Raw genomic sequence first — 15,517 nt, 5'->3', positions numbered from 1 at the left:
CCTGACAGCCACAAAGAAGATTAATGAACCAACTCACTACTGCACCAACATGATGCAAAACCCAATTCTGTTTAAACAAAAAAACGAACGCACTTTCCATGATTAAGTACAATTGCTTCCTTCCCTTTTTCACTGCTAATAACGTATTGCTATAAAAAGAAACTCATTGTGCCCAACATCAGTTTCTGCCATTAGGACGGTTTCACTTCTGTTACTTCTCTTAAAACATCCGCCAATCACCCCCCACAGGGTTTAATCAACATCTGCAACCCCTTCTACACCTTTTAGAAATGACTGTATAGACCTAGCATTTGGTCACATTAATTGAGATAACTCCAGCAAAGTGTCGATGAAGTTTGTTTGTATGTAATGGCGATTTCCTCAGCAGGTATTATCAGTGTATGAAAAATACTTTGGTGGGGTGGGGGGGGGAGGGGTGTTGGGAAAATTTGAAGACAGAGGAAATACTGTTAAATTACTTTTCAAGCAGGCCTGGAATATTCCTTTAACTGTCATTAAAGGAGTTTCACTAGTTTGCAATTCAAATTATAGCTACTTCTGAAAAGTAATGGTAATGAAGCAGATCAGAAACAGCAGCCTCCCTTGGTACTCAATGTATAACAAAACAAACATGTGGATTACTGGAGACCACTTCTCATTATTTGGGCCACTTCCATTCTCTAATCAAGGTAGGGGGTAAAAACAATTTAAAAATACACAACAATTTTTGCCAGAAATATTACTCTTAGATCAGGAGTTCAATAAATTTCTAAATATGAATATCTTAGTGCAGCCCAAACGAAACTATTCATTCAGCAAATCGACCTACATTAAAAGAGAATACAAAGAAAGAGATTGATATGCTAAATGTGTTGCTGTGTCTAGCTGAGATTTGACCACATTATTGGTGGTTATTGATAAAACATGTAACTAGGGTACATTTTATGAGCTGATTGGAAACTCAATAAAATAAGAGTGAATTGAGAAATGACCTATAAGGATGTTAAAACGTTAATCACATGTGGAGTTTCCTGGAATAGAATGGTTAGTTTGGAGAAGCAGAATTCCAATTAAGCTACAAATAAAACTCTATACATTATTTTCCTTTCTTAAACTTGTCATTCTCCTTCCTCATCATCAACTCAACATGTTTATAACAATTCTGCTCTGTAACCAGTCAATAGGTGATATGTACAAATAATCCAGCTGACTCTCTGCCCCTTTCCCCGAGTATGGATTAAATGCCTGTCCCTTGGAAGACTGGAAAAGAGCATATAACTAAAATTTTAAAAATGAAATGTATGGCATTTAAAGGAAACATTTTGAAACAATGGAGAATAAAGTTTCATAAATAAATTATAAAGTTAAAAGCTGCTGCTGTTTGTGCATTGTGTTATTGCTATCTTTAAATAAATTACAAGAATTCCAATTTATATGGGATGACCTTTTAGCTTGTAAAACCAGAAGACCCCATGACAAGCATGGAGTATTGACAAAAATCTATATTTGATGAAATATTTGAAACACAGGAAGTAATTGTCTGGGCAGTATTCTGTCAGAGGAGAATGTTCATCCATTGTCGAACCTATCTGATTTTCATGCCCTGTACCCTATAACAGCTTACCTAACTGCTAGTACTTGGCAGTGAGCCTCAAGAGCAAGTACCAGTGAGGTATTTGAGCTTGATTTAACGGACATCATAGCTGAGCTCAATTCCGTTCTCAACTGACACCCGCACACTTCCAGTCAGGGTCACTGAGCCTGTGGCCCAGATGAGTTAAAGCAAAAGACTGAAAACACATTAAGCAGATTATTTTCCCTTAGTTTGAATCTCACTCAATCGCATCACTAAAATAAAAGAACTCAAACACTGAAAATGTTGGCCTCTGAAATCTTTGTTAAAACTTTTCCTGTAAATCGTTAAAACTAAAAACTACTCAAACAGGTTTATTTTCCCATTTTGGCACAGGCAAAATGGTTTCAAAATGGTCAATAGCATCTTAGGGACACATTTGTGGTAATCGGCACATACCAATGACCAGATATATTGCAAAAAAGCAGAACTTGACACCAATATTTTCACCCAAATAAGTAAAATGGAGTGTTACAGATTGGGACACTTTCCAACTTTATTACCAGATGCTGGCCTTAAGCAACCATGGAGCACGTAGAGCAAGGGCAAATACAGCATAATGCTTCCTGTCCTAATCATGCACCTTTAAAGTCCCTAAAAACCTCAAAAGATCATCCCCTATTCAAAGTCTGGATTTTCTATACAGCATCAATAATGATATCAGGATAGGTGACAAAAAGATTAGGCAAGCCCCCACAAGGATGGAAGAATAATGAATCATTCTTCCTCCACAAATGGCACAACCCTTTAGCGTGAGAAAACACTTCAAAACACAGTTCCTCCTTTACCAATTATTTCTCAAGATTCTGGTGAGCAAATTCACCTTAAAAACTGACTGCCTAGTATGTGCATAGGACTAGTGCAATCAAAGTAGCACCAACCGCAATAAAAGCTCATAACACTAATCAATCACATCTGCCCTTTCTCTCCGGTTCAACAGTCAGCAGAGGAGGAAGCAAAACCAGGTACAAAAATAATTTACAGCTTTTGAAATTCAACCTATTGCATCAGTTAATCTTTCCTCTCCCTCTTTCTCAGGTTTAGATGAATATTAAATAGCCCTCATCAGCTACACTATTCTTCGTATAACCAGAACCAACTATTCTTATTCCAATTTATTCTTGTTTCTTGGGCCAAAATAGCTTCTTCTACTATCTTTGATATCCAGTCCAAATTTGATTGACAAAATGGCAAAATCTCCATTGATGGCTCATTGAGGTTATGTAGGGTGTAACTGGTCTCACAGTCCAGAGGGTCTCAGCCTCACTCCCCCATCTAAGCTGAGTTAGTTGATAGTCAAGACAACTGCGTTGGTATCCAACTGGTTCCAATGGTGCAGACCAAAAATGGAAGTCTATGCGTGAATTTCCAATGAGGATAGAATCGGCCTTGACTGTGATGAATCCAACAGTCAAATAGGTTATCAACATTCTGCTAAGTCTCACATGTGAACCATGCACCTTACCAAGGTACCATAGACGCTATGCAGAAGGAACCATATTCCTGATATCAATATACACATAAAATACTGCAAAAAAAACAAAATTCATATGGTGTGGGATACCATTACAACTGATTGGGAGGATGAAACAGAAATGTTGATACAAGCACACAGCACAAGTGTGCATGATTGAAGCTTACGCAACTATAAGTTATTCAGATCATACACTTAACTCCTAAGAGCTCAATCAATGCTGACATAATAAATAATGACAAAGGTTTGAGATGTTGAAATTGTGGAAGAACAGGAAAAGATCAGGGTGTGTGTTCCAGGTAGTACTTCATTGGCTGTAAAGCATTTTGGGACATCCTGAAGTCATGAAAGGAACTGGATAAATGCAAGTCTTGCTTTTCAGAAGCACTCAACAGCCTCACAATTCAAGAAAGGCAAGATAACAATGATATTTGAAGTTGTGGATTGTACCATAAAACAGCCAGGCACATGTCTATCAAAAACAAAGTTTTGCATTGTTAATTTAGAAAAATGGTTTTACAAGCAGCAAAGACTGCTTTTATATTGCTGCCCAGGTCTTAGGAGAGTGAACTGACTGCACCACTTTCCTGTGTTTAGTATTTAATCATTAAGCCATTTTCCCCAGCTACATTGTGGGCCTTGATATTCCATCCAAGTGTAAAGGATCACCACAGAGAGAATAGTTGTGAAGGCACACGGTGATTTCATTCTTGCTGCCGGAGCAGTACAGTTATTGTCCCCAGGAAAGCCAGCACCAGTTAGGAATACCTGGTTTTAAAAAAGCCAACAGCTGAAGTCATACATAAAAGCAGCTAAAGAATCCCTCTTACGTTCTAGTACTGAAAAACACCTAGTCAAAACAACTGTTTGGCTTTCAAAAATGAATGTTACCTTTAGGACCATCTTTTAAATAATTTGCTTAGCCATTTGTTTTTCTTGTCTGTTTACTTTTGAGACTTTTGTTTGAACACAGAGGGGTAATGACATGATGTAAACTGATCTGAGGAGTTAAGAGTCCAAGAGTGCAGCAGAAGCAGTTGAAATGTTGTACTGTTTACCATAACCTGCATCATTACTGATCTCAATTCACAAATCAGGCTCAGCAGCTACTCCCAGCAAGATTCCCCTGATGTTATCAGCACTGTTGGAAAAAAAAAATTCCCCTCCTCACAAGAGAAATCTAACAGAAAAAAGGAAAACCAAATTTAAGTTTCTTAAAGTTAATTAATTCTACACGCAGCCATATACGCTCTTCTCCAGCTGAAGCCAAAGGCAAAACCAAAATTATCAACATGCTTTCATTTTACAGGGGAATAAATATGTTGTCTTGAACAGTTTTAAAAACTGGTCTTGGTAAGGGGCAATCCATTATTGTTGCAACGCAACTTGTCACAGGTGATTCCGCAATGGGTTTCCAACCTCAGCCATTTCATTTTGGAGATAGAGCAGATAGAAGCTATTTTCCCACAGAAATATTGTGAAAAGTGTTTTTTTTTAAATAGCAGGTTAAATTCCCCACCACTTTTACCTCACTCTGTTCCTTTATACAAGCTGTTCATCTACAATAACTTCTGGTTCTGATGAAGGGTTATGCCTGAACTATTAACTTGTCACTTTTCTCCACAGATGCCACGCCTGACTTTTATTTAGAGATTTCTTTTGGGCCTCCTTATCTCGAGAGACAATGGATACGCGCCTGGAGGTGGTCAGTGGTTTGTGAAGCAGCGCCTGGAGTGGCTATAAAGGCCAATTCTGGAGTGACAGGCTCTTCCACAGGTGCTGCAGAGAAATTTGTTTGTTGGGGCTGTTGCACAGTTGGCTCTCCCCTTTCGCCTCTGTCTTTTTTCCTGCCAACTACTAAGTCTCTTCGACTCGCCACAATTTAGCCCTGTCTTTATGGCTGCCCGCCAGCTCTGGCGAATGCTGGCAACTGACTCCCACGACTTGTGATCAATGTCACACGATTTCATGTCGCGCTTGCAGACGTCTTTATAACGGAGACATGGACGGCCGGTGGGTCTGATACCAGTGGCGAGCTCGCTGTACAATGTGTCTTTGGGGATCCTGCCATCTTCCATGCGGCTCACATGGCCAAGCCATCTCAAGCGCCGCTGACTCAGTAGTGTGTATAAGCTGGGGATGTTGGCCGCTTCAAGGACTTCTATGTTGGAGATATAGTCCTGCCACCTGATGCCAAGTATTCTCCGAAGGCAGCGAAGATGGAATGAATTGAGACGTCGCTCTTGGCTGGCATACGTTGTCCAGGCCTCGCTGCCGTAGAGCAAGGTACTGAGGACACAGGCCTGATACACTCGGACTTTTGTGTTCCGTGTCAGTGCGCCATTTTCCCACACTCTCTTGGCCAGTCTGGACATAGCAGTGGAAGCCTTACCCATGCGCTTGTTGATTTCTGCATCTAGAGACAGGTTACTGGTGATAGTTGAGCCTAGGTAGGTGAACTCTTGAACCACTTCCAGAGCGTGGTCGCCAATATTGATGGATGGAGCATTTCTGACATCCTGCCCCATGATGTTCGTTTTCTTGAGGCTGATGGTTAGGCCAAATTCATTGCAGGCAGACGCAAACCTGTCGATGAGACTCTGCAGGCATTCTTCAGTGTGAGATGTTAAAGCAGCATCGTCAGCAAAGAGGAGTTCTCTGATGAGGACTTTCCGTACTTTGGACTTCGCTCTTAGACGGGCAAGGTTGAACAACCTGCCCCCTGATCTTGTGTGGAGGAAAATTCCTTCTTCAGAGGATTTGAACGCATGTGAAAGCAGCAGGGAGAAGAAAATCCCAAAAAGCGTGGGTGCGAGAACACAGCCCTGTTTCACACCACTCAGGATAGGAAAGGGCTCTGATGAGGAGCCACCATGTTGAATTGTGCCTTTCATATTGTCATGGAATGAGGTGATGATACTTAGTAGCTTTGGTGGACATCCGATCTTTTCTAGTAGTCTGAAGAGACCACGTCTGCTGACGAGGTCAAAGGCTTTGGTGAGATCAATGAAAGCAATGTAGAGGGGCATCTGTTGTTCACGGCATTTCTCCTGTATCTGACGAAGGGAGAACAGCATGTCAATAGTCGATCTCTCTGCACGAAAGCCACACTGTGCCTCAGGGTAGACGCGCTCGGCCAGCTTCTGGAGCCTGTTCAGAGCGACTCGAGCAAAGACTTTCCCCACTATGCTGAGCAGGGAGATTCCACGGTAGTTGTTGCAGTCACCGCGGTCACCTTTGTTTTTATAGAGGGTGATGATGTTGGCATCGCGCATGTCCTGGGGTACTGCTCCCTCGTCCCAGCACAGGCATAGCAGTTCATGTAGTGCTGAGAGTATAGCAGGCTTGGCACTCTTGATTATTTCAGGGGTAATGCTGTCCTTCCCAGGGGCTTTTCCGCTGGCTAGGGAATCAATGGCATCACTGAGTTCCGATTTGATTGGCTGTATGTCCAGCTCATCCATGACTGGTAGAGGCTGGGCTGCATTGAGGGCAGTCTCAGTGACAGCATTCTCCCTGGAGTACAGTTCTAGGTAGTGCTCAACCCAGCGGTCCATCTGTTTGCGTTGGTCAGTGATTATGTCCCCCGATTTAGATTTGAGGGGGGTGATCTTCTTGATGGTTGGCCCAAGAGCTCTCTTCATGCCATCATACATTCCTCTGATGTTTCCGGTGTGAGGCCAGCTGAATATGACTGCATAGGTGTTGCCAGTAGTCGTTTGCGCAACGCCTAGCTGTTCTTTGTGCAGTACTTCTGGCTGCTTTAAGTGCTGCGGATGTTAAATCGCTGGGGGCTTTCTTGTAGTTCAAAAGTGCAATGCGCTTAGCGGCTATGACAGGTTCCAGCTCTTCATTATGAGATTGAAACCAGTCTGCATTTCTCTTCGCACTTTTGCCGTAGGTGGTCAAAGCTGACTCATAGATGGCGTCTCTGATGTGGGCCCACTTGGTCTCAGCATCCCCTGTGGGAGTGTTTTGAAGGGCTGTTACAAGTGAATTTAGAAATTTTTGTAACAGCTGTGGGTGAGAAATTCTGCTCGTGTTGATGCGCGGGTGGCCCTTCTGCTTGGAATGATGCAACTTCTTTGGTCTGAGTCTAACCTTGCTGCACACCAGGGAGTGGTCGGTGTCGCAGTCCGCACTGTGGAAGCTGCGTGTGATTTGAACACTGTTTAAGGCGGCTCGCCTTGTGACAATGAGGTCTAGCTGGTGCCAACGACGTGATCTTGGGTGCCTCCATGAAACCTGGTGACAGGGTTTAGTGTGAAAGAACGAGTTGGTGATGCAGAGGTTATGATAGGTACACAACTCAAGCAGTCTCTGCCCGTTCTCATTCATCCTTCCAACGCCATAGCGCCCAAGGCAGGAGGGCCATGAGTCATGGTCGGCCCCAACCCTGGCATTAAAGTCCCCCAGCAGGAATAGGTGTTCGGTGTTGGGGATGCTGCTAATGATGTTATGGAGTTGTTCATAGAACTGGTCTTTAGCTTCAGGTGCGGAACAGAGTGTTGGAGCATAGATGCTGAGTAGGTGTACTGGACCAGAGGTGGTGAGCAGTCGGATGGACAGTATGCGTTCCGAGCCATTTGAGGGAGGCTCTATCATGCTGAGCAAGGAGTTTCTGATGGCGAAGCCCACTCCATGCTGTCTTGGTTCTTCAGGATCCCTGCCCTGCCAGAAGAAGGTGTAGTCTTGCTCTGCTAGAGAGCCACTCGCGGGGAGGCGAGTCTCCTGAAGTGCTGCAATGTCCACATTGAGTCTACTGAGCTCGTTGTTAATGATGGCGGTCTTCCGAGAATCGTTGATTTGTGTAAGGTCTTCCGACAGGCCAGGACACATAGTTCTGACGTTCCAGCTTGCAAAGCGAAGGGCTGATACAGCACTGAAACAGGCCCTTCGGCCCAACAAGTCCGTGCCGACCAACATATACTAACCCTACAGTAATCCCATATTCCCTATCACCTCCCTACACTAGGGGCAATTTACAACAGCCAATTTACCTATCACCTGCAAGTCTTTGGATGTGGGAGGAAACCGGAGCACCCGGCAAAAACCCACGCAGACACAGGGAGAACTTGCAAACTCCGCACAGGCTGAATGCTTCCAGCATTTTCTGCTTTTGACACCACATAATCATCAGTTACAGAGCGGCACTGACTGAGGCTTAGGACAAGACTGTCTGCCGATCCATTCAGCTAGGGAAAGAGAGGTTATAACATAAGAAACCTAAAGATACGAAAAGGAGAAAAAATACCTGTATATTCAATAAGCCATCTTCATGTTACATCATTGTAAGGAGCCTCAATGACAAAACCTATGCAAACTTACAGCATGTCATCAGCAACTAAGGCTTCATAGGCTGCTGTGAATGAATGAAATTCCTTCTCTCCTCCAGCCCCCAAAACAACTTAGCTTGCAAACTCTCTGGGAAAACATGATAGAGACATGAATAATCACACTAAATTCACGGGGTGTTGGACATGTTGCCTACTTTGATTAAATCCCATTACCTGTCCTTGTCACCCTCTGTGCTTGCATACTCCATAAAGATGATCTGGCGGGGGTAATGTCCACAAAGCTCTCCATTCGGGTTCTGAATCACACTGAACACATAATCTCTCCTGAACAATTCCAGGCAGCGATTCTCAATCTTCTCCACCTGCAACCAGAGACAATTCAAATTACCACAGTGGAGAGATGTGGTCAACCAGCAGATAAATCCACTGTCTTGAACATAACATCTAAAGGACATCATTGAGAGAGGACCCGACAGTCACTTTTCAGATTCATCGAACTGGCCATGTGATCTTTCATACAATTATAAAGGTTTCCCTCATTTTTAGCAAAGCAACTGCAGTTTTTTTTAAAGTTGTCTATCTTCCCGTATTCCTTCCAATCAACTCTAGTGTTCAGTTGCTACCTCGTGCACATTTTAGCCAAAGTATAGGATTTTCAATTGAAGTCTATTGTTATGACTCTGTAGGTTTTTTTTCGGGAAGAATGCAGTGTGCCTTTAAGGCTGGAAAGGGAGCCGTTCTGCTTTAAGGCAGCAAGCTCAAAAGACTGAGTCAAAGAATGCATTCTCATTGCCCGGGATACAGCCATTCAGGACCAGAGATAGAGAGATACGTTTGTTACAATTTAATTTTGAACTGGCTTATAGTGGAAACAGACTGTTCTAACTCAGGAAACAGACAGACAGTTGTGTGTTAGCACCTGAAAGGAGAGCTCTCAGAACATTTAAACTAAAGAAAGAGAATTTAGTTTATTTATTATCCTCTCTCAGAATTCTAAAAAGTCAAGCCAAAACAAAGATCTCTGATAATTTAAACTGAAGGAAGGGAAATTAAACTGTGACAATCTTTTATCCCTCAAAAATTCAAATGCCAGTTTGATTCATTAAAAAGTGTTTGCAAGTTGTTAATTGTTGAAATTCATCGCTGGAGAAGGAAAGCGTCAATTTCAACTTCTGAACTAGACTACGGCCTGTTCTACTGTTGAAGAACCTTGCCCCACCCCATCAGACAGTTGAGGACTTCAAGCAATCTTGGGCTGTTCCACATCTGGCAGGAGCGTAAATCTGCAACGACTCTAATTTTTCTATTTTAAATGTTGTTTGTATCTTAGTAGTGCTTAAGAATTTACTTTTTCTAATTAAACAGTTAATTTGTTGATTTAAAGACACCTGGTTTGGTTAGCCTTACTCGGGGGGTTAATAGAGGGTTCAATTTGGCTGGGTCTTTCTTTAATTTGGAAAGTTTAAAATTTATGTTAGGCGATCTGTGGAAGTACGGGATTGAATTAACAGTGCGTTTCTCCCACCATAATCAGAATCGTATATTTTGATTGGGGGCTTTGACTGGAGCGGTCGGTCGTAACAGTGTCAAAAGAGAGTGGGCACACAGTGATTTATTGAAGTTCATATGTATTGCTCACAAGAGAGAGACAGACACTGAGTTTTAAAGATTGAAATAAAGGACAGAAATGAAACTTGCATTTGTATAACATCTTTCACGGCCTCAGGATGCCTCAAAGGGCTTCACAGCTAATTAGGTACTTTTCAACAGATGGAAACATAGCAACTAATTGATGCACAGCAAGGTCCCACAAACATCAATGAGATAAATGACCATATAAACTCTTTTAATAGTCGAGATATAAATGTTGATAGAACAACTGAATTCCCTCACTTTTCAAATAATGGCATGGCATCTTTTACACCCACTGGATAGGGGAACTGGGGCCTCATTTCATTCAAAGGACAGCACCTCCAACAGTCCAGCACTCCCTCAGTACATTAGCCTAGATTATGTTCTCCAGTCTCTAAGCGTGTGTTGAACTATCTTGACTCAGAAGTGAGAGTACTATCAATGATCCATCCAAGCCTAACGTTAATGTACAAAACGCTTTCATACTACACATAGATGAGGATGATCTAATGATGTGCAACTGACTCGTGCAGTTCATCTTCAGCACTGAAAAAGTTAAGTATGCTCCTCAGTTGCTAAGGTGGTGAGTAACTGAGCTATACAGCTCAGTAGATCCCTGGACACAAGTAAAACTGGGCTCAGCAATCTTGGGCTAGGGAGAGGAAAATTAGCCAGGTCCCTACTCCTGATTGTTATTCCTGCTGTAAAATGAGTGCATGTGGATGTTGTCGAGGACAGGACTGCGACCACATGATGCCTCCAACCACTGACACTTTAATCACATTGTTCAGGGTCAAACATGACGAACGGTTGTTGGGAGGAGAAGCTAGACTGTCCAGCACCTGTAGAAAGCTCAGCAGCTGGGGCAGATAGATGTCAAGTAAAATCTAACACAGAGAAATGAGGTGATGAACTTTGGGAGCAAGAATAAGGAGAGGAAATACATGCTAAATGGTACACAATAATGGTGATGGCAATATTGGTGCAATATTGTTTGTAAACTACCACAAACTTATAATACAAGTCAGTTTCTCAACTATGTACCACATAAGAAGATACACTTTATCAACTCGCCAAGTTCTTCAACAGCACCTTCCAAACCTGTAACTCTACCACCTAAAAGGACAAGGGCAACACCAGCTGCAAGTTCCCCTCCAAGTCAGACACCATCCTAACTTGGAAATATATTGCCATTCCTTCATTGTTACTGGCTCAAAATCCTGGAACTCCCTATCTAACTGCACCGTGGGTGTACCTACACCACATGGCAAACAGCAGTTCAAGAAGGTGGCTCACCACCACCATCTCCATCTCAAGGGCAATTAGGGATGGGCAATAAATGTTTGCCTTTCTAGCGACACCAACATCCCAAGAACAAATAAAAAAAGCTGGCATTGGGCTCAGTGATATCATTCATTATGCATTTCTTAATGGGTGAAGCAGAATTATGCATCAAAACATACTGCTGTAAATAGGTCAACATGTTTTGATCGGAACCGAACAAAGTGTGCATTCACGAATGGAAACTAAAATGCAGGGAAATGGGGGTAGTTCCTGCTATCAAATCCCAGTGAAAACATGGCAGAGGCAGATGAAAGAAAAGAATTCAAAATATATTGTACAATACAATCTCAGCTTGGTTGAAATTGCAAACTTCCTATCCACAAAAGAGTGACCACAGATGGCAAAATCCAGTGGAGGTAAAAATATAAAACAAACTGATCAAAAAATAAATAAAATCATTTTTAAAAATTCCCAAAAAATGAACAAATGGCAGTTGATTGCTTTCTTTCCTGAAGCAAAATTCTTTGCATTACACTTAGATTTTATTCAAGGTTTCCTGCCACTGGGCAAATTTGAAGTTAGCTGGTAAATTATGGAAAAGCAGGAAAGAAAAGCACAAAGAATCTGGTGCTCCATATTGTAGGTGGAAGTTAGTGCTTAGTACTGACAATTCACATCACAAGGAAATAGACAAAATTCTGAATACAATTAAACATGGGAGTCAGTGACTCGGTGCCACAGTACAATCAGCACTCTCAATGCATGGGATTAAAGGGAAAAATGACAAAGCAAGAACAATTTGTATAGAAGTTATATAGTTAAGAGGAACATTAATATCAGGGAAAGGAGAAACACATTTAGTGCAAAGTATGCTTTCAAAAATATTGTGGAAATGAAAGTCCCTTGGAGGAATTGTTCTATATGCACTTAGTGCTAAAGAACTAAATCACAAGTACCTAATTTTTCAGAGATGTGTTTTAATGTGCAAGTTTTGTCACTGCCTAAAACCATGTTACTGTAGAGCCAACAAACTGTTAATCTAGAGCTTCAAATGGCTTAAAATCTGTTTAACATATGTATGTAAGAGATACTTCCAAACTTTTCACTAATATTTCACATAATTACTTTTTCCACTGTTGTGTAATGCACGCCTCAGAGCACAGGGTATCACTTTATCTGGTAACATCACCTGGAGGAAAGAATACACCACCAACAGAAGACCAAACATAATATGTTATTAAGTAACAATTTGGGTTTATATAGGACCTTTCAGGACTTGGGATGTTCCAAAGCCAATTAGGTACTTTTGAAGTGTAGTCACTGTTGTAATGTAGTAAAATGCAACAGCCAATTGGCACTCAGCAAGATACTATAAACAGCAATAAATGACCAGATAATCTGCTTTTAGTGATATTGATTATGGGATAACCATTGGCCAGGACACAGCAAGAAGACCCCTACTCTACCTTGAATAGTGCCATGGAATGTTCTACATCCACTCAAGGTGTCAATCAGGACCTCCACTTAATATCTCATGCAGAAAATAGCATCCCTGCCAGTGCAGCACACCCTCAGTACGACACTGAAGTATCAGCCAAGATATGTGCTCAGGTCTCTGGAATGGGACTTGACCTCACAGCCTGTGACTCAGAGGCAAGAGCACTGCCACTGACCTAAGGCTGACAGTATTACTGTAGGAAACTACCAAGGTCTTTTTCCAAAACTATACAATAACATTTTTTTTTAATTCCACGGGCTCAAATAAATGAAGGACATTTCCCTTTCTTTCTCTCTTAATCCAGTATCTCTCTACCCACTATTTATTAGAGTTATTTGAGGATATAACAAGCAGGGTGGATAAAGGGGAGCCAGTAGATGTATTTCGATTTCCAAAAGGCATTTGATAAGGTGTACAAAAAAGATTTCTACACAAGAGCTCATGGTGTCGGGGGCAATATATTAGCATAGATAGAGGATTATCAGGAAAGAGAGAGTCGGGACATATGGGGGTACTGGAGTGCCACAGGGATCAGAGCTGGGGCCTCAACTATTTACGATCTACATTAATGACCTGGATGGAGGGAACAGAGTATATTGTAGCCAAATTTGCGGATGAAACAAAGATAGATAGGAAAGCAAGTTATGAGGAGGACACAAAGTGTCTGCAAAGACATATAGATATGTTAAATGAGTGGGCAAAAATATGCAGATGGAGTGTAATGTAGGAAAATGTGAGGTTGCCCACTTTGCCAGGAAGAATAGGAAACAGAATATTACTTACAAGGAGAGAGACTGCAGAATGCTGTGGTACAGAAGAATCTGGGTGTCCTTGTACATGAACTAGGTACAGCAGGTAATTAGGAAGGCAAATGGAATGTTGGCATTTATTGCAAGGGAGATGGAGTATAAAAGTAGGGAAGCCTTGTTACAACTGTACAGGGCACTGGTGAGACCATACCAAGAGTATTGCATACAGTTTTTGTCTCCTTATGTAAGGAGGGATATACTTGCATTGGAAGCAGTTCAGAGATTGTTCACTGATCTGATACCTGGGTGAAGGGGTTGTCTTATGAGGAAACACTGAGCAGGTTGGGCTTATACTCATTGGAGTGCAGAAGAGTGAGAGGTAATCTTATTGAAATATACAAGATCCTGAGTGGGTTTGACAGGGTAGATGCTAAAAGGATGTTTCCCCTCGTGGGGTTATCTAGAACTAGGGAGCACAGTTTCAAAATAAGGGGTCTCCCTTTTAAGACAGAGATGTGGTGGAATTTCTTCTCTTGAGGGTCATCAGACTGTGGAATTCTCTTCCCCAGACAGCAGTGGAGGCAGAGTCATTGAATATATTCAAGACTGAGTTTGATAAGAGTTTTGATCTACAATGGAGTTATGGGTTATGAGGGGCAGCCAGGAAAGTGGAGTTAAGACCACAATCAGATCAGCCAGTATCTTATTGAATGTCAGAGCAGGCTGGAGGTGCCGTTTCCTGTTCCCATTTCTTATCTTTCTTTCCATCTCTATCTTTAATTTGACTCAAATTCTCACATTTCCTTCTCCACTGTTTGCTGTTTCCTTCCCTGTCCTTAACGTTTATTGGTTGAGACAGATCACTAGGACAATGTTCATGAGGTTCCAGGTGCGACATTGATGGCACAGCAATGCCAACTAGCATTTCCGGCAAATTTTTGGCGCAAACGTAGTGTAAGCTGAAGGATGAGGCAATAAATCCAGTTCATGCCACTCATTGCAAGAAGCACCCTTCCAGCAACTTCTGGGCCATTATTTGATGCATGTTTCCCTGGTTTGGGTTATAATTTAATGATGTTACTCCGGATTTGGATTATTTGACCGTGTTACTCCAGATTGTCACTGCCGCTCCGGGTTTGGGTTATCATTTGACACTTTGCTCCAGGTTTAGCAGTGCTGTTACCTTGGGGTTCGCCTCCTTGGCCCGATACTGGTGTTTGGAGAAATGCTCGATCAGCTCTCCGATCTCCTCGCTCCGACTGCCCAGCCCAGACCCAGCCAGGTTCGCCTCCCACATCTCGCAGCCCTCACTCCACTCCCCGATCCGCACAGCCTCCACCGGCCTCTCCCTGTAATGTACCGCCGGGGCTGCAGCCCATGGCCCAGCCGCTCCCGCCGAACCGGCCCCGACCTTTCCTGCGGCTCTCACCGCCCAGCAAACCAGCCGCTTCTCGGGGACCACGGGCCCAGCGCCCGGCCTCCGAGCGCACTTCCCGCGACGTATCCTGGCAAGAAAGTGCGTGGCTCGCGATCTCCGAAAGCCCTTTCTTTATGTTCCCAGGCCCCCGGGACTCAGAGCGTTTACACCCGGCAGCAACTCAGTGACAGCCCGGCTACAAACTAAGGAACCACCACCTGACAGCCATCGTCATGGGATACCGGCCTAACCTCTCACCCCGCCGACGTCATGGCCACCCACCTGACCTCTCACCCCATTGCGTCATGGATTACGACGCTCCAGGACTGTCCGGGAGTTAAAGATCCATCTGTAGGGACATTGCTGCAAGTAACCGTGGAGAAAAGTCATAGAGTGGTCACAGCACAGAAGGAGGCAATTTAGAGAAAAAGATTTATGAGAATGGTTCCAGGGATCAGGGACTTCAGTTACTTTAATAGATTGGAGAAGCTGAGGTTGACCTCCTTGGAGAAAAGGTTAAGTGAGGAGATTTG

The 15,517-nt window shown here is 42.8% G+C and overlaps 1 protein-coding gene across 4 annotated transcripts in view; it reads right to left on the bottom strand.

The window, feature by feature from the left end:
* mtmr14 (myotubularin related protein 14) overlaps window positions 1–15,252 on the bottom strand; it is a 97,706-nt gene extending 82,454 nt beyond the window's left edge. For all 4 annotated transcript variants that reach the window (XM_068052000.1, XM_068052001.1, XM_068052002.1 and 1 more), the window contains exons 1-2: window positions 14,751–15,252; window positions 8,618–8,766 (exon numbers count right to left, since the gene is read on the bottom strand). In XM_068052000.1, the coding sequence (XP_067908101.1) occupies window positions 8,618–8,766; window positions 14,751–14,864 (263 nt within the window). In that variant the 5' untranslated portion in view covers window positions 14,865–15,252. The remainder of the gene's footprint in view (window positions 1–8,617; window positions 8,767–14,750) is intronic.
* Between the last annotated feature and the right edge of the window lie 265 nt (window positions 15,253–15,517).

This window comes from Heterodontus francisci, chromosome 19 (genome assembly GCF_036365525.1).
Source record: "Heterodontus francisci isolate sHetFra1 chromosome 19, sHetFra1.hap1, whole genome shotgun sequence".
Taxonomy (NCBI): domain Eukaryota; kingdom Metazoa; phylum Chordata; class Chondrichthyes; order Heterodontiformes; family Heterodontidae; genus Heterodontus; species Heterodontus francisci.
This window is presented reverse-complemented; position numbering and strand designations above follow the sequence as displayed.